Source organism: Tetrao urogallus, assembly GCF_951394365.1.
Source record: "Tetrao urogallus genome assembly, chromosome: 5".
NCBI classification, from domain to species: domain Eukaryota; kingdom Metazoa; phylum Chordata; class Aves; order Galliformes; family Phasianidae; genus Tetrao; species Tetrao urogallus.
This window is the reverse complement of record NC_136818.1, coordinates 53,823,084-53,847,714: the sequence shown is the minus strand read 5'-3', so window position 1 is coordinate 53,847,714 and position 24,631 is coordinate 53,823,084. Positions and strand designations below refer to the sequence as shown.

The 24,631-nt window shown below is 38.6% G+C and overlaps 1 protein-coding gene across 1 annotated transcript in view; it reads right to left on the bottom strand.

Annotated features, from left to right (window-relative positions):
* Window positions 1–546: 546 nt before the first annotated feature.
* Window positions 547–24,631, bottom strand: part of CFAP58 (cilia and flagella associated protein 58) — a gene marked incomplete at both ends in the record, with an annotated part of 62,677 nt that continues 38,592 nt past the window's right edge. The window contains 4 exons of the mRNA XM_079535934.1: window positions 547–667; window positions 4,935–5,068; window positions 6,606–6,725; window positions 22,864–22,968. Of these exons, the coding sequence (XP_079392060.1) occupies window positions 547–667; window positions 4,935–5,068; window positions 6,606–6,725; window positions 22,864–22,968 (480 nt within the window). The remainder of the gene's footprint in view (window positions 668–4,934; window positions 5,069–6,605; window positions 6,726–22,863; window positions 22,969–24,631) is intronic.

The following is a 24,631-nucleotide window of genomic DNA, read 5'->3' as shown; positions in this document are numbered from 1 at the left end:
AGCAAACACTGAATAAACCAAATTATATACCACCTGCACAAAGAGCTGCTACATGTGTACATCTAAGAGCAGAGTTGTTAATTTTGCATTTGCACAGTAGGGCTTGGAACATCAGCTTATTAATTTTTCTTTTCTGTTTTCACTTTTCTTTCAGGTGTTTTGACTCAGATGACAAATGGAGTGAGTGCTTACAACAGAGGTAGATAAAGGGGAAATCTCTCCACGTTTTAAGACATTTTGTGGTGTTACTGTGCTAAATAAAGAGATACAGTATTGAAGAGATATCTGCATGGTCTTCATGCACATCCCTCTTTCCACTCAGTTCTACAGTCCAGGTTTCTGCTGGCATCATACGTGCAGATTTAGACCACTGTTTCTAAACCACAAGTAGGTTAGTTCTAACACAAAATGCCTTTATTATCCTGAAGGCAATACAGTGATTTCAGAGCAAAAGTTGATATGGAACTTCTTTCTGAATTCTCATTTGTCAAACAATCCAGCCTAGACAGAGTTTAGCAAGAGAATGGGAAAGTGATGAGTCCACTCCTAAGCTATGACCTTGGGAATGGGTCTGCTGAGAGCAAAGCCCCCTCCAGTGAAGCGAGGAACATCAGATCTGAGGTGTGGGAACTCAGATTCTCTTTCAGCCAAGGATCGCTCCTTCTCCCTTGAAATAGAAACAAAGAAAAGGAAAATGCATTTTTCGTACTGCTGCCCAATGATGTTTACAAACTAAAGAATCTGTCATCCTCCAAAGTTTCTTTGATGCAACCATGTATCAAGAGATCATTAAAAATTTGTTGATTAAAGTCTGTTTGGCTACACCGCCATGACTGGGTGTCTGTTTGGATCTAATTACAAGGCTAGTGATGCTTTTTGGAACTATTTAAAACCAGAAACAAATGAGCTTAGTGCCACTCCCCAAAATGGTCAAAGCACCTCATTAGAGCAAGTTTGTGCATGAGCTCCGTGACTTCAGATTTCTAATAATCAACCCATTCAAGCAAGTAGACATTTGTTTTAAAACAGCTACATTCATCAAAGGCACAATGTGGAGATGCTTTTACTTTGTTGAATTTTAATGAATAAATAGTGTTATCTCTCTCCACGTCTTGAGAGAGTTCTAGTGATAATTACTCTGCCTGTGACATTTGCAGAAAAAATAGCACTGTGGGTACACTGGCAGCCCCAGGAAGCTGCTCTGTCTGAGGATCCAGGTAGGCTTCAGTTTGATGGCCTTAGGATGAGGGAACAAGGGTTAGCTGGTTCCCTTCTAAAGAGGTTTGTGAGGGAAGCACAGCAGAAAAATACAAGGGCAGTATTTCAGACTCACGGTGATACACTGGATGTTTCAGAAGTAGGTCCTGAAATATTTTAAATTAACAAGGTAGAGCTTTATGATGAACTAGTTTGTCACAACAGCAGTGATCTCTAGGCTTTACAAAGAAGGTCAGTACCATTACATCTATTTTACAGAGACAAAATCATGAGCGAAACCAGGCTTCTACATTAGAACCCAGAAGCACCTATATTCAGTCCCCAGTAAAGGAAAAGAAAACACTTCCTGGGATTGATACTTTTCTCTATCCTTAAATATTACAGTCTGCGTGGGGAGAGGAGGAAGTTCAGAGAAACCTTGTAGGAGGACTAGTTCTGCCTCTCTTTCCAAATTTAACTCATATGGAGGTGGGAGAATAGGCAAAAGATAGCTCAGATGAACTTTGCCACAAAAACTACATGTACATATTTTTAGTTATACCAGTATAGCTCTAATGGACATTCCAGCTGACAGCACGAAGAGCTAACATGCTACATTTAGATGGCTCATCCTATCTCATTATTGGGCTTCCAAATCTGAGGAGGGAAAATGATCCAGAGTCTGTGCTTGCCCTGGCTTCACGCTCCCATGGAGACAGCCAACAGATGTGCTCATCAATATGGAACATTCTGTGCAGCAGAATACTGTAATATATTAATGCAGAATTAATGTGCAAGCAGCCACGTACAAAAGCTCCCAGCTACTACTGACATTCCTCAGCATGGTTATTTACATAGGTAAGACTGAAGGATCAGGTCTTTGGTGTGGATTTAAGCTTTGCATTTTCTCACCAATCTTTACAAAGATCAAACTAGAATCCTGGTGCTAAAAGCAACTAGAAAAAGTAATGAAGCAGAAAGCATACAAGAAGGAGGTTAAAATGGAGTTAGGAAAAGAAAGCCTAAAACATCTAAGAAAGATAACATTGAGAATCAGAGAAAAGAAAAAGAGGATTTCAGATCCAGAAAATCTGAAACTGATATTTTCAGCTTGAACATAAAGTGAAGATAAATTCCTATTGTCACTCACTATATTCCTTCAGCATCCCATGGAAAGCTGCATTAGTTCAATATCAAGAGTTTAAATCACAAAACAGAAGTGTCTTGTGGAAATCAATAAAAGCTTTAGATGATACCTTTGAGTGAGTTTATCTGAGAGTATTAATTCTCCTTCATACCAGGGTAATCAATAATGCTGCTAATGCTATTGTCCTGACAGGATCCTTTTTTTATTAGCAAAAGCAGACACATTTATTTCGGACATGGTGTTAACATTAGCCAGTGTGATAGAGATCAAGTCAGTGGTTTTGTGTCAGCTGGGATTTAGAGCAACCTGAGATTCTAAGAATCAACTGGCTCTGACTCTCTGGTTAGCATCTACACACCAGGATGTGCCTGTAAGAGCAGTCTGAGGCAGCAACGAAGTGGAATGGCTGTACGTCAGGGATGAAGGACTCCCTGGGGAAGCATCTGGCTGCAGAACAGACTTTCTCTATTGCAGAAAGCAAAAGACACGTCGTGCACAATTAGCAGTTTGAAGAAGGAAGGCAGCATAACAAGGTTGTTTCCTTTGCTGTTGGGCAACAGAAAAAGGAATCTAGAGATACAGAACCTGCAATTATCCATGGCTGATACATCCATTTATGCCTTTGGGTGTACATAACCTTGAATGCAGCTTGTGGCCCAGCACTTTTCTTCCAGGGAACAGAACAACGAGGGGCAGAGAAGAGCCCAGGCCTAGCAGAGCCCAGCTACCTACAGCAGCCACGACGCAAGGGAAGTGAGTCAAGGCTGACAACACAGTGCTGGTGAGCCGGAGGTGGAAGGAGTGAGACACAGTTGTCCAGCAGAAGCACCACCAACAGCAAATGACTGTACTTCCAAAACACAGATGTCACAAAGACACCGTGCTCACAGGACGATAACCGTACTCATCCACAAGGAAAACAACCTGACAAACTGCACTAATAGCAGATATCTTTGTCCTGAACCTATAAGCAGTGTAATGAGTCTGTCATTAATGGACCTACACCACAAAATTCCATTTGTTGTGTACAATTAACAAGTTCAGTCAATGTCGCCTCACATAGTGTTTTTGTTTTTTTTAGTGTAGTTATGCCTCTAACAAATTGTTTTCTCAGTGGTCATAACAGAAATTAATTCTAGGTACAACATAACAACAAAACATTGGTGAATTTCTTCTCATCTAAGGATCAGAAAGAAACAGGATGCCAGGGTCCAAAATGGAAACATTAAAACTATTGTGAAGAGGACACTTAGCTGCTGGAAATGGATTATCAGGCATGATGGTAGGCTCACATATTGATCCTAAAGCTCCAGGAAAGCCATTAGCACTGCACAATTGTTGTTAATTCCAAACACGAAGGTAACATTATGCAATTTGCAGGTAGACTAAAGCCACTGTTTATCACTGCTAATTCAGTCATCAAAACTGTTTGCTGCCTCAAATATGATTAAGGAAGAAATAGATACTGCCAGCTCTGAATTACATTCAGCAATATAAAGTATGGTTGGCTATGATATGTGAGGAAGGGACAAGTTGAAGAAATGGATGGAATGACAAAAGACATACGTAGAAAAAATTGGTCATAGGTCACGTCATCTGACTGCAGAAATCTAAGAAACTTCTTTCTAAGTAACTTATTTTTAACAGGAGAAGTCCCATAACTCAATTTTCAGAAGTGACTAATAGTCACACTCCAGGCTCCAGCCTAGAGATTCATGATCAGAATGCCTCATCTCTCAGCCTCTGCAAATTAGGTCACTTTAATAGGCCTGAATATGGGCAACTGAGATCCTAGTTGTTTTATCTTTACTGGAAGGAGCAGACAAATGCTCAATTATGGACTGAGACTGGCAGAAAGGTAACCCCAAGCTGCTGCTGGTTATGGAGAGACAACAACTACCTACAAGAAAGTTCTTAAGCTCTCCCCTCAAAAGGGTAAGACATCTGACAAAGCCAGGCTCCAAGCATTTCTCACTTTCCTCCATGCCCATCATTTCTCTCCACCTTTCCTTCTATCTCATGTAGGAAGAAAACAAGAAGTGGATGGGAAGTGCTCTTCTCTGCAACCACTGGCAATGATATTTGCTGCCAAAAGGGGATAGTCACAGCTGCCACATTTTAGTAGCAATAACGACATTGCTGTTATACCAGGATTATGGAGTTGTCACCTGAAGAAAGATTGTCCTCCATATGCAATGCTGTTTCACTTAATTACAACTCATGAAATACACTGAGGTCTCCATAACATTTGAGGATCTCTCGTTAGATGAGAGGTACAGAAACCAATCCGCAGCTTCTGTACATTATCTAATTGGCATGGATGGATAATTTAACCATACTGCAGAATGCGTCAGCAGTATCACTGCTGGATGTTCTTGATGTGACCACAAATCATAGTAAATCTAGACCAGACGAGTAATACAAAGTAATATGAAGTAGCGTAAAGCAAAACATCAGGAAAGTTGGGCAACAAAACTCTATCACTTCAGTCAAATTTGGACACATTCTGATCAAAAGGATAAAGCAGGGTCTTAAAAAAATGGAGGTTTATGCAAAACATTGTATAGATAAAACTGTTATTTTCCCATACTTGGCCTGTTGTTCCTTGCGTTTCTGAGCCAGATATTTCTTTTTCACATTCAGAAGCTCGTTGGCAAGCCTCTCAATTTCATATTTGTATTCTTGGCTCTGTGATTCATACATATTCAGTTCTGAGGACAAAATCTAAAAAAAAACAAAAAGCAAAATGCAGAAATGGGAGAAGTTAGTTTCACTTACATGTATGTTAGTTTTACAAGCACTTTTGCTTTTCATATTTGACCATGTAAGAAATCACCATTTTCCCACCACATTTCACTTTCCTTCAATTTTCATTGAGTCACCTCTGCCCACCTAAGGACAGTTCAGGAGATTAAGGATATGCAATTTAACTAAAATAAAACATGTAAAATACGCCCCCAGGCATTACAGGAATTGTATTAATACATACATTAGCTTTTAATGTTCTGGGACACAAATCTGGTTGAAAACTCAAAATGAGGGGCTTACAAATCACAGTGCAGGGTTTTATTTAATTATAGCGGTTTTTATTGAGAGGGATCTACTTTGTTGCATGAAGTAATTAAATCCACACAATCAAAGTAGCACCAGACAGTGTAAATATGGATTAAATGAATCTATAAACTTTAAAGAAAATAAGAGCATGCATAGTGCGTTTTCCTTTTTTAAGGAGGAGAATTGCTTGACCTGGCACCACAAAATGATATGCACACCAGTACATTGCAGCATACTGTGCCTGCAATGCACAGTAGCAATTCACTGCATTAAGGACAAATGCAAACCGTATGGAAGACTTCAAATCACATTCAGTTTAGCTAAACTTTGGCTTCTGTTTTACATTTTCTACATTGTTTTTCTTCTCCATGGAAAGCTAAGATTTGCATAACAGCCTCTTTGTTTCCTAAGGGCCCATCTGCTCCTGTACATTTTTTTTTCTCATGGTTAGTACAGACATGATTATGATGCAGTGAAGAGGAGATGATGACTTCAACAGAGAAAGGAGCTATAGGAGCAGACGAACTCCTGGGGAGACTGATCTTTCATGCAGGCAAGAACAAGGGAAGATCAGCTCATTCTTTCAAAGAATCACTTCTTAATACCATACTTTCAAAGTTTTCCTCAAAATTCTTTCTCAAATAAAAAAATCTTCCCTTCTAGTGACAAAGGGTTAAGGTTACTCTAGTCATCACTATAAAATTTGCAAGTCTAACATACGTCTATGCATTTTAAGATAAATTAGAACAGTTTCAGACATAGTTTTCAATATATTCCCACTAGTTTGTTAGTTTGTTAGTTTGTTTGTCCACTTGTTTAAACTAAGTAAACTTTTACTTAGTTTACCCACTAAGTAAATTAAATGGTTTTGATTTGCTTATTAAAGATCTCAAGATTTTAAGAAAAGAGAAAGAATAATCTTAATGGAAAACTGGTGGTGTCCCACAATGTGCACAAAAAGCATTTACAGCATTATGCTGTGCACACGTATTCTAATTGTAATGAAATAAACAAATGTAATGGGACAAAAATATATCCTACTGCTACTAGGGAGGCGCAGAATGGACTTTATTTTCCTAACCTAATATACTACTGCGTGCACATTGAACACTGAAAATCTTCCTGGAGTCTAAGTCTCCAGGAACAGCGGTGAAGCTGTTCACCAAACGTGGCAGCCTTTTACCCAGAGACAGAGAGCATCCCTTACTTTCAGCTGTTTGGTCTTCTCTCGGAGAGTGTGCCGGTAGAGCTGCAACTGTTCTGCAGCTTCAGGTCCTGGCTGCCGGGCAAGGACATGCTTCAATTCCACATATAGTTTCTCCTTTTCCTAAGACAAAGATAGAAGAAAGAGCTGTTATAAAACTACTATAGCTGCAGCACAACCTGCAATGAGAGATCACCAGAAAATGCAACTATATCAGGAAGATATTTGCAGAAACAAATTTGCCTGTGTGTCAGTCTTTCCTCACTAGCCATGAGGTATTTAAAGTTGTTGCGATAGCAGCAGGAGAGCTCATTAATCCAGTTAGTTCAAACGATGAGTGAAATCCTCTTATACACTGTCATCAGTGAACACACTTTACCACAGAGAACGTATAACCATCTCTGGAGAAGTATTCAGAGGTGGGATATTAATTTCAAGTAATTGTGCTTATTCCAATTTCTTCTTATGAGCCACATTGCTTTACATTATGGATCATAGCTTCACCCAACAGGAAGTGATAAAGCTACAGAAATGTCAGGCAAGGACTGTACAAAAACATAGCAGCTTATTCCAGACAAAATCCTTCAAATGCACATATACATACACATACACAGACACACATACAGAAATACATAAAACATTCCAGCTTAACTGAGTGGGCCATGGAACAGGAAAGGAAAGGATGAATAGGAACAACTATGACTCGCACAACTACCGCTAAGTAATTTTTCTTTATCATGTGTCTTCTCTGCTTTCTCGTTGGAAAAGAATACTTGCTGGAACGAGACGTAACCATGCCTGAACGGAAGCAACGCCATTGACATAGTTACACCTTTCTGTGCTGAACATTTCAAATTCTGTGCGTTCAGCACTTGAAAGCACGAGGTGTTCAGAGTTTTCAGATCTTCGCACTTTCTGAAAACTATGCATTGTAATGGACCCAGAAATGGAAGCATCTTAAATCATAAATTACTTTTACAAACATCGCCCTAGAATTTTGAATACAACTGAGGAAGAGCTCCTTATAAATGGGGTTGTTCACAGTTCATCTCTAGAAAAATCAAAAGCTCCAGAGACTCAGAATAGAGTTTGCATAGTGGCAAAAATTAAATTGAGAATTCACTCTCAGTAGAGAGTTATTTTGTCGCTATAAGTGGCTGTCACTACTGCCTTTTCTTCTTGTGAATGCAAGATTTTACTGCAAGTTAAAAACAGCAGCAAAAGAAAAATCTTCCTTTCAAAATGTGGCTGGTCAGTATTAACATTCCACCCCTGAATGTATCACAGATTTGTATTTTGGAACAGTACAACGGTAATTTGGATAAATATGAAGCAATTGATGGATTGAAGGTCTTATGTGCAATTGTTTTCCAATTTATTTCTCTCCTAACCCTCTACAAGGGCCAACCAAGCTCTTCAAACATTGTGCAATGGTGTGTATAATAACCCCATTTAGAGACAAAGCGTGCAATTCTATTATAAGGAGAATCTATCTTATGAAACAGAGACTCGTTAGCTTTCCAATGTATATTGTCTCCATAAGCCAACAGAGGCAGAACCAGCTGTCTTATAATGCACATCCTGTCCTTTCTTGCTAAGCACTGTCCATCTCTTTTACATCTAGTCAATTAATTTGTCACTGTGTTAAAAGCACCGTAAGTCAGCAAAACACAGGGAGAAAATCCTGAGTGGTTCTTCATTCATTAGCAAGTTTTGCATTCACAGGTTGGAATTCCTATACTTTCTGACATTTTCATTTTAGGATGAAAACCCAAACCAATTAATTTTAATTAATTTTCAAACAGCGACCACCAGAGTAAATCTCAGTTAACACAAGGTATGTGCAATACTGACACCAAAAATGCACTCCTTAAAGTGGATACTTCTGTCCCCACACATAAGAATTCAGGAATGCTCAAAGGAAAAAAAAAAAAAAAAAAGAAGAAGAAAAAAAAAAGCACAGAAGAATTGAAAATTTTTGTTTCTATAACACTGTTGCTATATTGGAAAGACACAATCTGTGCAATGTGTGTCACATGCAGATAGCTGCAAAATTGTCTAATACGTAAGAGTGGTGTACTCAAAGAAACTTTCAGTTATAGTGTACAAACTGATACACCTGAAGATGGACCTACACTACCTTTTTGGCAGCAAATAAAATGTATGTTCTTTCCTTATAATGTCAGAGGTCCCGGTTTGGCAAGAAGGAAAGAAGGTATCCTGACACTGACAAGAAGATCTTAAGTCAGCAGTGAAGATCATTGGGGTAGAAGTAACTCAAAAACAAGAAGGTAGGAAGATATCTTTGATACCAACTAGAAGTCAGTTCACACTATTTTGCCTGAAGACGACTCCATTTACTTCTGTTGGTGGCAACTCAAATGATGTTGGAGCTACAGCATGTGTAGGATGCCTTTCCTTATATTGTTCCAAACAGCTTCCCCTCTTGCTCCCTTCTGTCTTCAGACTGCAGCAGTTACATGTTCTCAAAGTCATGATTTAAGGTCGTGAGGTGGTGAAGGAAGATCCACCAAACCTTTCCATAACTCCAGATTCCAGATGCTGCTACTCCTTCACTGGAAAGAATAATGCATGTTTCTTCAAACCAAGCCTAGGCCAGTACCATAGCTACCAGTATTCCCACTGATCTCACAGGTGACATACGACATAGGACATACGACTGAGCCCTTAATTTCAACCAGCTCCACTGGTTTACAACAAACTGCACCAAGTCTATGGTGTGAGATGAAAGTACGCTCTTTGCATGTATGTAAGACATGCTGAGAGACTCAGATTAAGTATTACAGTCAAATTTCAGGCATTCTAAAGAGAATTTCAGCACCTCAGTGAATACCTGCTGAATAAGTTGTGCAAATAAAACTCCACATTATTTTTAGAACAGCCATCCCTATCTTAGATTTGTTTTCCAGGGGAGCTCAGAGCAGCCCACAGATCTGCCTTCAGGCTAGGCCACAACAATACATTTCTGCATTTCTCAGTCTCTAGCACAGCAAGTCTTTGGGGGAGGCAGACAAGTTGCTATCCCCTAAATTTAACTAGTTGCTAAGTCAGCCAGAATCCAGAGTACTCTTGGCCTGATTTCTCCATGGAGACTTGAGAAAAAAGTTTTGTTCTACAGAGGACTGACTGGTGCTTGGGAGATTTCAGTTGATCCTTCAGGACTCCATGATCACAGATTAGCTCAGGCTGCAGCAAGAAGAATCACCTTTGCAACTGCAATCCTACTTCAAAAGAAGCAATTTCTGCTGACCTGCACAGCCCAGTGTACTTGCTGTTCCCTGCCAGAGGGACTGTTAGTACCATCAGACATATTCCCAACATGACACTAAGGCTTTCGCTGCCCTGACAAGCAGTGGGAAGCAGTCATCAACACTGGCTTAGACCAATACACCAGACATTAGCTCTAAATAAATAAACAAATATACAAACCAACAAGACTCATTTTATGTCATCTTCTCCCTCACCAAGACACTAGGAAACTTACAGTACCAGTCTTCATGTTCATTTGCCCAGGATATCATTCTGAGCAAAGGACGATGGATGACCATACATTTAATGAAGATGTATTCACAACAGAAATAGGCCACAAAGCCACAGCTTTCTCATTTTCATCAGCTTGTCTTCCCAAGCAGATAATTCAACAAATTCACCAGGTATGCCATATACTAACGGCCTTCTCCACTGTTCATCTAGAGCTTTCTATCACACACAAACTCAAGTCTCAAACCCTTTGTGTCACAGTGAGCCTCATTTGTGTTAGCTCCCATCTTAATTAACTGATGCTCAGCAATCTTCAGCCAAAGAAAAAAAAAAGAAGCAAGATAAAGATCAAGATGCAGAACAAAAATATGCAATGTTGTGTATGGTGGCAAACCCTCAAATATTTATCTCCCCAAAAATCCTTATCGTTATTAATAAGGTGGAAAAAGCAACACAGTAACTCCGCAAGCACACTGCAGTTCTTCACTACTTTGCTGAGGAAAACAAGTCAGTCAGCATGCCATGGGGGGTTTCTTGTTTACTGGCATTATATCCAAAATACCAGAGCTATCTATGCTGAGCTCCGGAGCCATTTTGTTTATGATGCCATGAAGCAGAAGAGGGCCCTTAAGGGGTTGTGATCCCTATTCATAAGTGTTAAACAGAACACCAGAATCTGGATTAAATACACACATAAGTACACACGCCTGGTTATAGTTATCTTTATAATCTGCAGGCTTATTTGTGTATACGGATTTAGCTACTAAAGTAGCTGTTGGCTCAGGACATCTACAATTAAGAGTTTTATGAGGCATAGAAAAATTAGCATATAGTAACCTTCACAAATTTTGTAACAACAGAAGAAAGTTGCCTGCAGCAATGTGAGAAATGCGCAGTATAAACTTTCTCAATAAAGACTTTTCAAAAGCTCCTTTTCTTTCTTGTCTGTCCCACATCCATCAGCAAACACCTTTGCAAGTGCACAGTTCTGTAGAACAGCTTGTATTTTCACCATCTAGGCTGTCCTTTAAAACTGTCCAACATGAGGTTTTATTGAGTAAATTAATTCAGGTTTGGAACAGGACGCTGAAGTCCTTTCACAATGTGGCAATGCTAATACTGTATGAGGTGCTTAGGGGGCTCTCATTAAAATGCTGCCACCAACTTGAAGGAAAGGCCAAGATCATTTCCTTGTCTCTGGTGAAATCTGCACCACTCTAGATGGAGTTAAATTAAACCTGTCTGAGATGACTTAGCCCTCCTGTTGATAATGATGCTTCTCCAGAGCAAATCTGTTTCCTTTGGCAAAGACTGCACCAAAGTGACTGGCATTTTCAAAACAATTTAATGAGAGAGAAAAAAATACCTTGGAGCATCTTCTAAGGTCTTCACCCTTGACTTTTTTTTTTTTTTTTTTTGGTAACAATAAAAGCTGGATGCTACATTATTACCATCTTCCAGGAACAACACAGTACAAACATTTCCAGCTAAAGCGCAATTGCAACTTATTATTATTTTTATTGTAGTGCTACTATCGCATCCCTCTTAGGAAGCGTGTGGGAAACAGATTTATTTTTTTTCCAAAGGACAAACAAATATGTTATATACACTCCTCTCCTTTCAAGACTTCTGAACTCAGACACACAAGAATAATAAGCTACAAGAAGGAGAAAATGGCATGGATGCCTCTTGCAGAAATAATAGCAGCAATTCTCTTTCTTCTATTGACCCTACACTAGAGTTTATAAAATCATTAATCAGAGTAGCTCATTTAAACTCAGTGTTTAAACTCAGTGTCTATCCTTAACACTGCAGAAGATGATCAAATAATTATCTGCTCTTCTTCTGTATGCGTGCACAGTATCAAACATACACATATATACACATAAAAGGAGAGCGATGTGGTGAGATTTCCTTGAAGCTGAGGATTACTGATGACACTGCATGGATTGATGCTAATTTTCCAGCTACTTCCACAGTGCCTGCAGCCTGTGAGTTAGGCAGAAGAGAGCTTTAAACAAACCTTTGTTCCACAGTCTAGCAGTGGCTTGTCTTAAAGCGTCCTGGGGGAGATTCAGAGGTTGATATAGATCCTATTAAAAAGAAACCTAAGTAATGTAAGTGAACATGACTGAAGGCAAACAGTAGGAAATATTGTGCTGGCTAATAATTATTACGTACAGAGTCAAAATATCTTCTTCAAATATAGCCATCTAATTTATAACTTCTGTATTTTCACATCACTGTGACAATACGTATTTTAACAACTCAATAGCCATTTTGATTTTAAAAATAACACGTCTCAAATGACTTCTCAAATAGCCTTGACAAAGGCCATGCTGCTAATGATCTGCTATTCCTACAGGTGGAGACTTGGGATGGGGATTCCCAGCAGATCCAGCTTCTGCTCACACTTCTGACTGATCTTAAAAATTGACCCTAAGTGGTGATCAAGGAAACTACTGAACTGCTTCTACAAATACCTCTCTGTAATTTAGGCACCAACATGCCATTAATCACCTGCCTGACTTAGATCCTTATACTTCTCTGAAAGATGAGAGCACTTAGCTTCGAGTCCTTTGGTGTTCTAGAATCATTGCCTCCAAACAGCTGTCTCAAAGACAAGCCACCACTTAAACCTACAAATACCTGTCTAACAAGGCAGCAAAGCCTGCATACATCTTTCTGACAGTACAGCAGCGCTTTCCTGCATATGCCAAGTACCTCAGGGAAGAAAAATTGGTCTCCTGTTACACTTTGGAATCTATTAAGAGATAACAGTGCATCTAAGAAATGGACATGGCAATTCTGAAATATGAATGCTTTAATATACAGTTCCTTTCAGTCTCACTGTAATTAGAGCTGACCACTGGAATACTCTGAAGAAGTTTTTTTCAGCTCCTCCTGGTCATCTTCATAAAATTCAGAAAAACAGGACTAAAGGAAAAAGAGTGTGCATGCTGTGCCCAAGTATGCCATCCTCTGTTAAGGATCACAACTATTCATACTAACACAGACACAGGAAGGCTCAGAGACCAAAGAAAGTGGAGTAGTTGGCTGAGCAAAGCACCCTACCTGGCAGACTCTCCCTGTGCAAGGTTCACACCTTCAAAACACTTGGCAGGTCATGTCTGGCTGTCTAATCTGAAGGATGGGGAGAGAGGAGTTTTTTCTATACCCATGTCCTCATCTCTCTAATGTTAAGCTAGCTTCTTAAAAACATGTCACTTGTCCCCCTCTACTCAGTTCTTGTGAGGCCCCATCTGGAGTATTGCATCCAGGCCTGGAGCCCTCAGTACCAGAAAGACTTGGAACAAGTTCAGAGAAGGACCACTAAGATGATCGGAGGGCTGAAGCACCTCTCCTACAACAAAAGGTTGAGAGACCAGGCTTGTTTAGCTTGGAGAAGGCTCCAAGGAGACCTCACAGTGGCATACTTGAAGGGAGCATATAAACAAACGGGGGGGGGAATGGCTGTTTAAGGGTGGATAGTGATAAGACAACGGGGAATGGCTTTAAACTAAGGGGAGGTTTAGGTTAGATATTAGGAAGTTTTTCCACTCAGAGGGTGGGGACACACTGGAACAGGTTGCCCAGGGAGGTTGTGGATGTCCCATCCCTGGAGGCATTCAAGACCAGGCTGGATGTGGCTCTGGGCGACCCTGCACATATAGCAGGTGGTTGAAGCTAGATGATCGTTGTGGTCCTTTTCAACCCAGGCCATTCTATGATTCTGTGACTCTAACTGCCTGTCCCTTAACTGTTCCAAAACAGCCTTAGTGCTGCTGCACCTTTCTGCACATTTTCCAATCAACATTTACACTCCCATATGAATGAAAATAAGTGAACTGAAATAAATTAATAACAGTCTGTCCTTGTGGAATGTCTTCCTTTTTTTAATGTCATACAAAATAGTAATCCTTAATGGAACAGGACGCCCATATCCTGCTGCTTAGGCAGAAGCAGGATACACTTGCCTTAATGGAATAATGTCCACAAACTGTACTTCTGAAAAATAAAGATTCACAACTGGCTCTAGGTCACATTTTATAATTTGAGCTTGTGGATGTATTGCTGCACTGCTGTTGAACTTCTCCAGTATTTTAACTTCTTTGGCAGCTTCTGGATGGCTAACAGTCAGTACTGGATTGCTAACAGCACTGCTAGCTTCGTGCATAGCAGTGTATTCAGTCAGCACAGCAAGTCATTTGCTTTCCCTTAACAAGATAACTAGTTGATTAATACACTTTACCTTGAGGTGCACAGCAGATTTATTTCCTTCCAGATACATGCTGAATACAGGAATGAGGAGTAAACAAGTTCAGTTTCAGTTGTTTGTCATTTGCTGGAACAATTCCTGAGCTTTTTATTCAAGAGTTATTTTGGAGAACTATTACTGAAGCCAATGGTAATTTCGTCTGAGTCAGAACTTTAGGAATTCGTCATTTTACAAAATATTTTTAGTTTAATGGCACAGCATGGCCATGGCCAGGATTTCTAGGTCCAGACTAAATAAAAAGCACTTGAAGAAAACACTTTGGTGATTACTGTTTTTACTTTCCTGATGCAGATTACAGGTAAGAGATGTTTGTTTGTTTTTTACTTGGAGTGTTTACATAACCTTCTCTTTTTAGTCTCTGAATGCTGGTCAATCTTTAATGCACTTAAGCTGCAGTACTACTTCCAGATAGGCAGCAATTCTCTTATCCTACGAAAGGGCCTGGACACAGCACTGACACAAATTGCCAAAATTTACTAAAACTCCTGGAAGACACACAGAAATGAATCCAGATTCCCAGGAGCATCATGCCAGGTAAGCCAATTCATCTGCTCCTTGTTTGTTGGAAACATCAAATCTGGACTAGAGAAACAGGTTAAAAGACAGAGGAAAAGCACAACCATAAACCATAGTACACTTCAAAACACTAATTTCTCCCATGCATGCTAAAATTCAAGGACTAAATGTACAAATATTAAAATGCAGGAAACAAGTCTATACTTGACATTCATCTATCAAGGATGGTATTTCTGTAATTAAATCAATCTTGCATGGTGTGGACGGATGGCATTTTATGACCCACTACAGTTCTCATCCAAGTTCAAACAAGGAAATACAGTATTTTTCCTAAAAACCTTTAGAAACATTACATGTTCATGTACATACTCCACCCATAAACTCCAAGACCTTTACTTCACCTGTAACGTACTCATGTTTGTAAATAGAATCTGAAATATTTCTGGGCAAAACACCAGTAGAGAAGCTAAAAATGGCACAGATTCCCAGAATTTAGTATTTTGACCTGTTTCCTTCTTATTTCTTAAATAAATTTGCACCTAATTTTTGTCCAAAACCTTATATTGTGCGAAATCTGTTTCATTTATGAGAGCAATGAAGCTCCACAAAGATTCAGAATGAATTAAACCCTTCCACTAAGATAATTCTTCACCAAAACTGTTTTTTTTTGGGGGGGGTACTAAATAATCTTCTTTGCTTCCCATTTGCCAATGCCAGATATATATGCCCTATTCTTTTCATTGGAAAACAGTATTCTTATTGTAAAGAACAGCTGATGATCTTTACCTGATGCCATTAAATCGATTATCACCTTTTCTGCCATGTTTGAATGTCCTCTTTAAACAACAGACCCTAAACAAAACAGGCTATTTTAATGGGAGGACTTTATTCTTTCCCATTTGAACTGGAATGTATGTGGGAGGAGGAAAAGAATATAAATGTCAGTATGTTTTTAGAGCAGTTTATCATGCTGTAAGTTTCCATAGCATAGAACACCTTCTAATTCTGGATGGACTGAGATTAGAAGGACTAAAATAAACCCTAATTTACCAAGGACTATATTCAAAATATGTAGAAATAGAAATGGACTCCCTTCTGAGGAGAGCTAGCATAAGAGCTGAATACCTACTTAATTCTTAAAGCTCAAAGTTTTCAAGATATTCAGACCCTCAATATATCTTCACACAAGTGAGCCTGTTAACTGTCTCATTTACGAAATGCCATTACTTACTACATCATTATAGAATTGCATCTGAACTCAAGTACACTGCACAGAGAAATATCACAATGGTCCTACAATTTGCTCAGTGTGAATGGTTCCATACTGCTCACAGAACCCTGCTGGATACACAGCCAGCATCTATGGCAAATGAGAATGTTAATAAAAAAATTAATAATTAAGTAGAAAAAGAATATCAGTGGCAAAGTAAAAGGCACCAGAGAAATTCTAATTGTATGGGGGCACAGAATCATTGAAAGATAGCCTAATTGTTCTAGTTAACATCAACATTTGCCCTTACAGGCAGAGTAAAAATCCACATTCAAAGACCTACTTGAACAATGATTGTTTCAAGCTCAACAAAAGGAAAATGAAAGGATGGCAAAAGGAGGAAATAACTTAAAAATTAGTCCTGAAGAATGACAGCATATGAAGTACCTTCATGTGTCTCATACTGCCTTTGAGACTCCAGTTCAAAGCAAATTCAAGGCACTGGGATGAAATTAATTTGAAGGCACTAACTCAGTAGACTGCTGTGCACCAAAATACTGCACTAATAATTAGATATATGTAATTCTTACTAGTTAGAACTAGGCTACAGCCAGAGTTCATGGGAAAACATTTTTTTTTAATAAAAAAAAAAAAAAAAGATTCTCTTCAGAGTCCAGTTTCCAAACAAAGCCCTTTGATGCAGCAGTGACTAATTCCAACTTGTCAGTACACAACACTATGGAAATAATTTTTTCTTCAATTCATACTCATCTGAAAACTCAAGAGTATAGCTCAGGCCAGAGTCCATGCAGTGTTTCTCATTTCTACATATCTCTATAAATCCCTGGAAATTTCAGCCACTAACTGAAACTGGAGTCAAACTCAAAAGCTACACTCAACGGGGTACTACTATACTCATTCTCCTCAAGATACATAACAACCCTTCCATAAGGAAAGGACATTTTTTTTTAAATGTCAGGAACTATCTGATCAGTGGCTAAACGTTTTGCCAGCTTAGCTTTCTCAGTTAGCAGCGTGACTTCTTTGTGCTGATGTGGCCACAGCCACTGTGTGGCTAAGCAATTAGATGCAATTACACTGGCAAGACAATCTTCTGCCATTCGAGAGTTGGTATAAGCTGAATAAGAAAAAATGTCTTTTTTTTTTCTGCCAATGGGAATGGTACCTTGAAGCAAAGAAAGGCTCTAAAATTCAATATACTCACTGCTTTAATTGAGGGATGAGGGAACTGCTAGCTTCAGCCTTAAGACAGGGCATTAATCCAGTGCTTCCAGACAAATTCAAATCCCCCAGAAAAGAGAGAGAGAGAGAAAAGAGCCAAGTCCCAGTGAAGTACAAAAAAGTAAAAAAATTTTTTTTCCTTTTCATTTTTGGATGGAAAAATCCCTTCAAAAAACTGGCTTTATATATAAAATGATAAAAGAGAAGTAAAAAAAGGATTGTATTTTGCCAGTGGATTTTGCAGTTCACCTGTAAGTTTCAGTGCATACAAAGCACTCTCTCAAACTACCTTCACTAAAATCTCTCTAAAGGTAAGATGACAAAGAAACAATAATAATGAGTAGGTCAAAAGAGACTTTGGCATTCTATAGTCATTAGTTTTCTGAAGGGGACTGCAGTTATTTTTAAGAAAATAGACAATTCTGCCAAAAAATACTCAAACACCAGATGTAACATACAAGTAGGCTACACTCTAAACCTAAGTAGAATCTCTACTCAGCAACTGAAAATATATAAATGCCAGTTTTGAGGGGGTGAAGTATATCTCAACCATTTTGAAGATGTACAGATAATATCTAAAATAAAACTCAACTGAGCATTCAGAATACCAAAATAAAGGCAGGCAAAATGGGGGCGATTCCCACTTTCCCAAGCGGGCTCTCCAAGGAGAAAATCTCTTACTCAACATTTGAGCACACATTTTTTGCATGACGCGCTGCATAATGGGAGCTATATGAAAAACCAGGAGATCAGCAAAGGACCAAACTTGCTTCATGAAACTGCCAGCCTAAGGAAAGAAACAGTTTTCAAGAGGATGGGGCTTTTGTGAAGTAGGCTGAAAAGAAATACTGCAAGATTGCAAAAACAATATTTTATATAATAAATGGGCAGAAGTTTTGTATAATGAAGATAAGAAAGCAGATCCTAGAGCTCCTCCTTTAGCTGGAATAAAACTCTGACTTCAGCAGGTGCCAGCCTGCATAAACCCTCAGCAGCTTTATGAGACTACAGTCGCAGCTCTGAGAAAAGATGGTTATGTATCTGTTCAGACAGTATAGCAACAAGCACCTCAAATTGGATACAACAGGTCTACTATCAAGTTAGCACAGAAGAAATAATATATCTACCTATTTTGAGTGTTTAGCTAGCTACTGTTACTACTGAATTGAGTCATGTCTCTAATATATTCATTCACACACCACTATTAGCATAGAAATGATTTTATTCCATTTTTAGTTGAGGTGAGGTGTGCAAAAGCTCAGTAACCTGCCCAAGGTCACAGAGAAAATCTCCTTTGCTCTCCCTTCCCTGGATCTTTCAATATCTGAAATGAAACTGCTAATTTATACCTAAGACAGCAATGCCCCCTCTGCACCTCCTACTCTCTGTCAGTGGTACCATCAGTTCTTTGGAGGGTTTGGCTAAAATCTTGGCTCAGTACAAGGGCATGTGGGTGTTTTCTAACTCTAATATGAGTCAGATATATGAGCTAATCACGCCTTTTGCCCTCATGCTCTTTGAGACTATGATCTCAAGATGCTAATGGCCTGGAAGCATCACATCCTACCTATTCAGTCCTTGATTGTTGAAAAATAAAGATATTCAGAACTCAGGAATTTAAAATAATATTGATTATATAATGCATGCACACACATCTAGGAGAACAATGCACACATATAGAACAACAATATTCTCAGTACTACAGGCTTAGGTAGTAAGATGTTGTATTTGTCACTATAAGATGTACAGCTATATATATAGCTGTATATGTGCTTCCCCCCTTGCCTCCTCCCTCCACAAATAATGTTGGTTGCCCATTTCTCTTTTACATTTATGACCAATCTTCTGAGGTGATTGACAACCGAGGTAGCTGACATATACTGTGAATCTTTCCACTGTTACCCATTCTGAGACATGCAGCTGAATAAAATTCCACTCAGTCAGACATGAAATCAAATTAGAATAGCTCACTCAATAGAAAGAACTAAATTTGAAAGAAATAAAACAGTGCATAATTCACTTGCAGTGGGATAAGTTCCTATAACCAAGTTAATCCTAATCATAACCAGGTAACACGGATATATTGTGTGCTTACCACACATCACTGTTCATTGTGCAGTAGTACTTCAGTCACATGGGGGATCTGGGAACAACCCCACCTGGAAAGTGGGCAAGTTTGTATTTTTTTCCCCATTCAGACATTGTCAACAGAGCTCTTCTGTTTAATAATAATTACACCTTAAGGCTATACAATGCATTTTCTTCATACCATGTATTCACAAAGACCTTCAACCATTGCTGGAATTCCACGTTTAACCCACATTTCTCCACAAAGCACTGCAGTATTTTTCAAAAGTTTAGAAAGGAATAATAATAAAACAAAAGCTGTATCTTTTAACTGTAAAATTCAGGTGGAAGGTAATGACTCAAAAAAAGAAGCCAGCTAACCCTGAAGTAACATTTCCTATGTTTGGAAAGAAAGTCATTGGATTTTTATTGATCGTAAGTATTTAAGACCTTGGTTTTGGATCTGATTTTTAAGACAGCATTTTTCATCAGCATAGCAGCTCACAGGTGTGATAATACCCTGAGATGAAAAAAGAAAGTATGGCCACTGACTGCTTTGCATCTACTTTTCAAAGTCTCAGGATACCCACTTCTATTTGCTGATAGCAAATAGGTTATAAACTAATTAATTTAGAAATTTAGAATTTTAAAAATATTTCTATCTCATTATTAGAGTATTCAACTCTAACAAGTCATAGTACAAAACCATTCATCATGTTGCATATTCAATATTTCTCAGGAAAAGTCTGATGATAGGTTATGAAAGGTATTTTTAATGAGATTTTCAAGTCAAGCTGCATTCTACCTGGACAAGAGAACTGTCAGCTACCCAAATTTTCTGACTGAAATGTAGTAAATCATTCTTTTAATCACATAGCACGGATAGTAAGGCCTTACTTTAGAGCTGCATCGTTTTTAAAGATGTAGCAGATGAGAAAGATTGAAAAAGCTAACTAAAAAGGACATGATCAAATACACAGTGGGAAAGGTTAGGTAAGCAGACGCTTTTCTATATGATTCCATATAATGTGATTCTTCCTTAGCAAAATTTCCATTCTTATGTCCATGTTCCCTACATAAGCCTGCTTTTATTTACAAAGGAACAATCAGAAGACAGAAGTATATTGCATACAACACAAATGGAATTATTTTTTCCTATACAAGCATTATGGCTCTGCATGAGGATGCAGCAAGGTGAATAGCCTACAAATCAAACTGCAGGTTGCTGACACTGAGCTCAATCACTCTCAGACCTGTGTTATTTCTAGATTCCAAAGGTGTTTTTAACATTCAATATCCAATCCACATAGCTTTTTCCACACCATTTTATCACTACACTTTGATGTAATTGAATATAAGCTATGTCATATGCACACACAGAAATCAAAGACGGAGACGCTCAAAAGTTTTACCTAAAAAAAAAATATTCTATTTGCCACATACCTAAAAACTATTACACATAGCAAGAGATTGAGAATATTTTAAAGCAGATACATGTAATGGCTATGCCCTTGTACAGGACAAAATGTGGATAAGGACAACTTTGAGAGAGGAAGTATGATTTATGCAAGCAAAGGCAACCTCATAAGTTTGTTTCTCTAAGCTCCTACAGTCTCTGACTGAATACAGCTGTGAATGGGCTAACTAGGAAGAGCACAGGTCTTCAGTAGTTCCCTCACCCCTGAATGTGGGCAGAGACTGAACCATGCTGTCTAACTGGAAAGAAAATCTACTTCACTTTGAAGCACAGATTTGGCCAACAACCATTACAGCTCCAGTGCAAAGGGTTGTCTGTGGCTGTTAGACAAGGTTATCTGTATACAAGTTAAGTAGTTCAAAGAACAATAAAAAGACTTGTCCAATGTTATCCAGCCACTTAGCAGAAGAAGTTCAAATAGTACACTCAATTTAAGAGCCCTATACCACCAATGACCTATCCAGTTGGACACACTGCCCTTACAGGAAATCAGCTGCCCTCCAAGCAATGTCACAATGTCCTCCATCTCTCATTACCTCTCCTCACCCACACCCTGCTATGAAATAACTCTGTGTCAGTCTTAGTGTTTGACTAAAAAACTCTGTGGCAAACCGGAAAAAATACACAAAAATGTCGATGGTAAAGCCCTAATCATATGCTAAGCATGGTATTTTTGGCCTTTTCTTTACCATCATTCTCAGTAAAGGAGACATTCATTTCAGCATTCTTGCACAGGAAAATGATGCATGAATTAAGACCCAAAGGATCTCAAGTATCATATCTGGAACTGTTATTAAGTATTTAATTCCAACTCTGACTTAAATCTAGGAAAATAATAAACTGTTGCAGAAGGGACTGCTATAGAAAAAGATTGTGCCAATGGCTACTATAGTAACTTAGGCTCAAATACCTATTTCAAAGATTTTCTTGGTCAGATAACTCAGTATTTCTATACCTCAGCTCTTCACTTTTAACTAAGGATTATAGATTACAGTTAAATGGAAGCACACTAAGGATAAGGCAAGATAAGCAACAGGCTGTATAAAAATCACACAGGTAGAATTGGGTTTGTGTATGGATACAGCACAGCAAGTTTGAAGCTGTATTTGCTTCATTTGCTTATGCTAACAAACTCTTTTACAGACAGCACTTCAGTACTATGTAATAAAGATCATATTTTTCAGGCAAAGGCATAACAATACACCATTCGTTACCTTAATGCAAAATTGCGGATTTAAGACCAAGATGTTCAAACCACATCTACAGCTATCTACACCTGAGGGAGGGAGAATCTTTTCTCAGTTTGACATCTATGGTTGAAGCACAAAACATTCCCCTTTTTTTTTTAAAAAAAAAAGAAAACAACACATTTGATAGTAATGTTTGCACTATGGGAATTCAGGCTTGCTTTGACAACATAAATCTTACTGGAGTTAAAGGACATCTGGATGTGGCTCTTGAGAACATGGTACATTTAGTAATGTAGGGGGTTAGATGGGTTTGATGATCTAAAGAGTCTTTTCTGATCCTGTGATTTCATGATTCCAATTTACACAAACTCCACTGGACTCTTTCTGTCAAAAGCCAACCTAAGCACAAATGGAATCAAACAGATTTTCCTTCATGTCCTGGTCGAAGTAGACGTGGTTGAAATGAAAAAATGCCATGCCAAAAATACAATACTGACTTGAAGGTTAATCTAAAACATTAATACACTAAGGCAAACCTTTAATTTTATGTTCCAGAGTTATCCAGGTATCAGAAACCAGAACATAAAAATTAACTGATCAGATGCTATTTGTTCTCTTTTAGTGTGTCAGTGCTGCCATCTAAAGCTATGTAAGGAGCATGAAAAAGTAATTCAAAGATTCATCTAGGAAACATTCTGGAAACACATCTGAGAAGACAGAGAATGCAGAGTAAGTCAAATATAATAACAAAATACAGCAATCTACCAATGCTGCAGTACCTGTAGGAGCAGTTCTTTTTCTATCACTTCACCTGTCTTGCTGATAAGCTGCTTCTGTAGCCTCTGTATTTTCTGGATCAGTTCAAAGGTACTTGGGTCACTGGCCTAGACAAAAGCAAAGTAGTCTCAAAAATTCTATTATAACTTGTGTTTCTTGCTTGCAAATTAAAAACACAAAATCTAAGTGTCAAAAAGTAACAAACATGAAGTTAAATGCAGAGAAGGAGAAACTGTATTAGTTGTTTCCCAGGGCAAGTATTCAAGCAGTTCTGAGTCAGAAATTTCTGCCTCTTGAAGAACAGTCAGAATATGCTCATGTTTAGCACTACTACACATCTGAATACCTATCAAAACATCTACTGTAAGTAGGAGTCCTTCAGAATGGAACCCCCAAACCAACAGACTGGCAGAACCACGTGACAAAGAAGAAAAAGGCAGTTAGTGTCAGCATTTTAGCAGAAACTGAAATTGTCTCCTAATATATAGAGAGCAGTGCATGCACTTCCCACTGTTTTAAAAACCTCAAACAGCGACAAGTGATATTTTAGGAGAGGGAAATTTTTTTGCTTGAACAAAAGAAATCTGGTTATGCACAACACTTCTTTCTCACTTGGTTCTTCCTCTCCCATGTGGTTTCTGTGGTGGATCATAAGGACTGAACACAGCAAATACCTCAGTGAAGACATTCTCTGCTTATTTGCTTGAATCTATGAGAACCTTGATATCTCATGGCTCTTTACCCTTTATCAGATTTTACCTAAATCAACTAATCAATTCAAGTGTAACTGAGACACACTAACACAGATACACATACAGTACTCACAATGCATCATTTACTGAGAAACCAGGCTAAACAGTAATTTAGGCCCCATGAACTACTCAGACTGTGATTGTTCCATAGCACTGCCCAAACATGGTGCCAATTTGTGACAACAGTAGTGATGTGAGGGTGTTTGTTCTTTAGGAATTGAACCAAAACCCCATCAGGATTATTTCATATGAATTCAGCCATCTGGCAGTTTTTCTGTGTTTCAAATACAAACCACTGACCTAGAATGGAAAGAAATCATTACCCATTATCATTCTTCATAAATTCATTCTCTCAACACAGGATGTTTCCATCAGCCTGACTTGCCTTTGTTATAAGGCATTACTAGAGACTGTGCCTAAATGTCCTTGAGGACAGCATCCTTTGCTTTATCTCCCTTCTGTGAGAAGGGCTAGTCACACCACTCAATCTTTAAGCTCAGCATGAAAAGGACAGAAATTAACTACTACTTTAGTAAACACATTCAACTCTACTTCTGGAAGGACTAACGTGTTAACACTCATTACTAGTGCAGCTAAGCTACTCAGGCTGGCATCAGATAGGAGATCCACGCAACCAAAAAAATCTCAGCTGGCTCTCGCTTACTTTGAAAATATGCAGTGATGCCAACTGATGCTCATGTATTTGGTCTATGCTTGACAGATTTATTATTTTTCCACTTCATCTGGTAGGTTCAAGTAGCGCAAAAAGCTAGATTTGCTGTGTACGTAACAGCTGACCTCGCATTACCCAGAATGACTACCTTTGGAAGCCCACCAATGCTTATGTGTACTTTTTCTTCTTTCACAGATTTGGTGAAAAATGTGACATGTGACTTCAGGTCTGACTGTTTCCCAGTCCACAGGTCCTATTAGCCTTACTAATTCTTTCTTCACATTTAAATCTAATTGGTAAGAGCAGGATTATACCTTTCCCCATCACCTTTTTCGCTTCACCTAT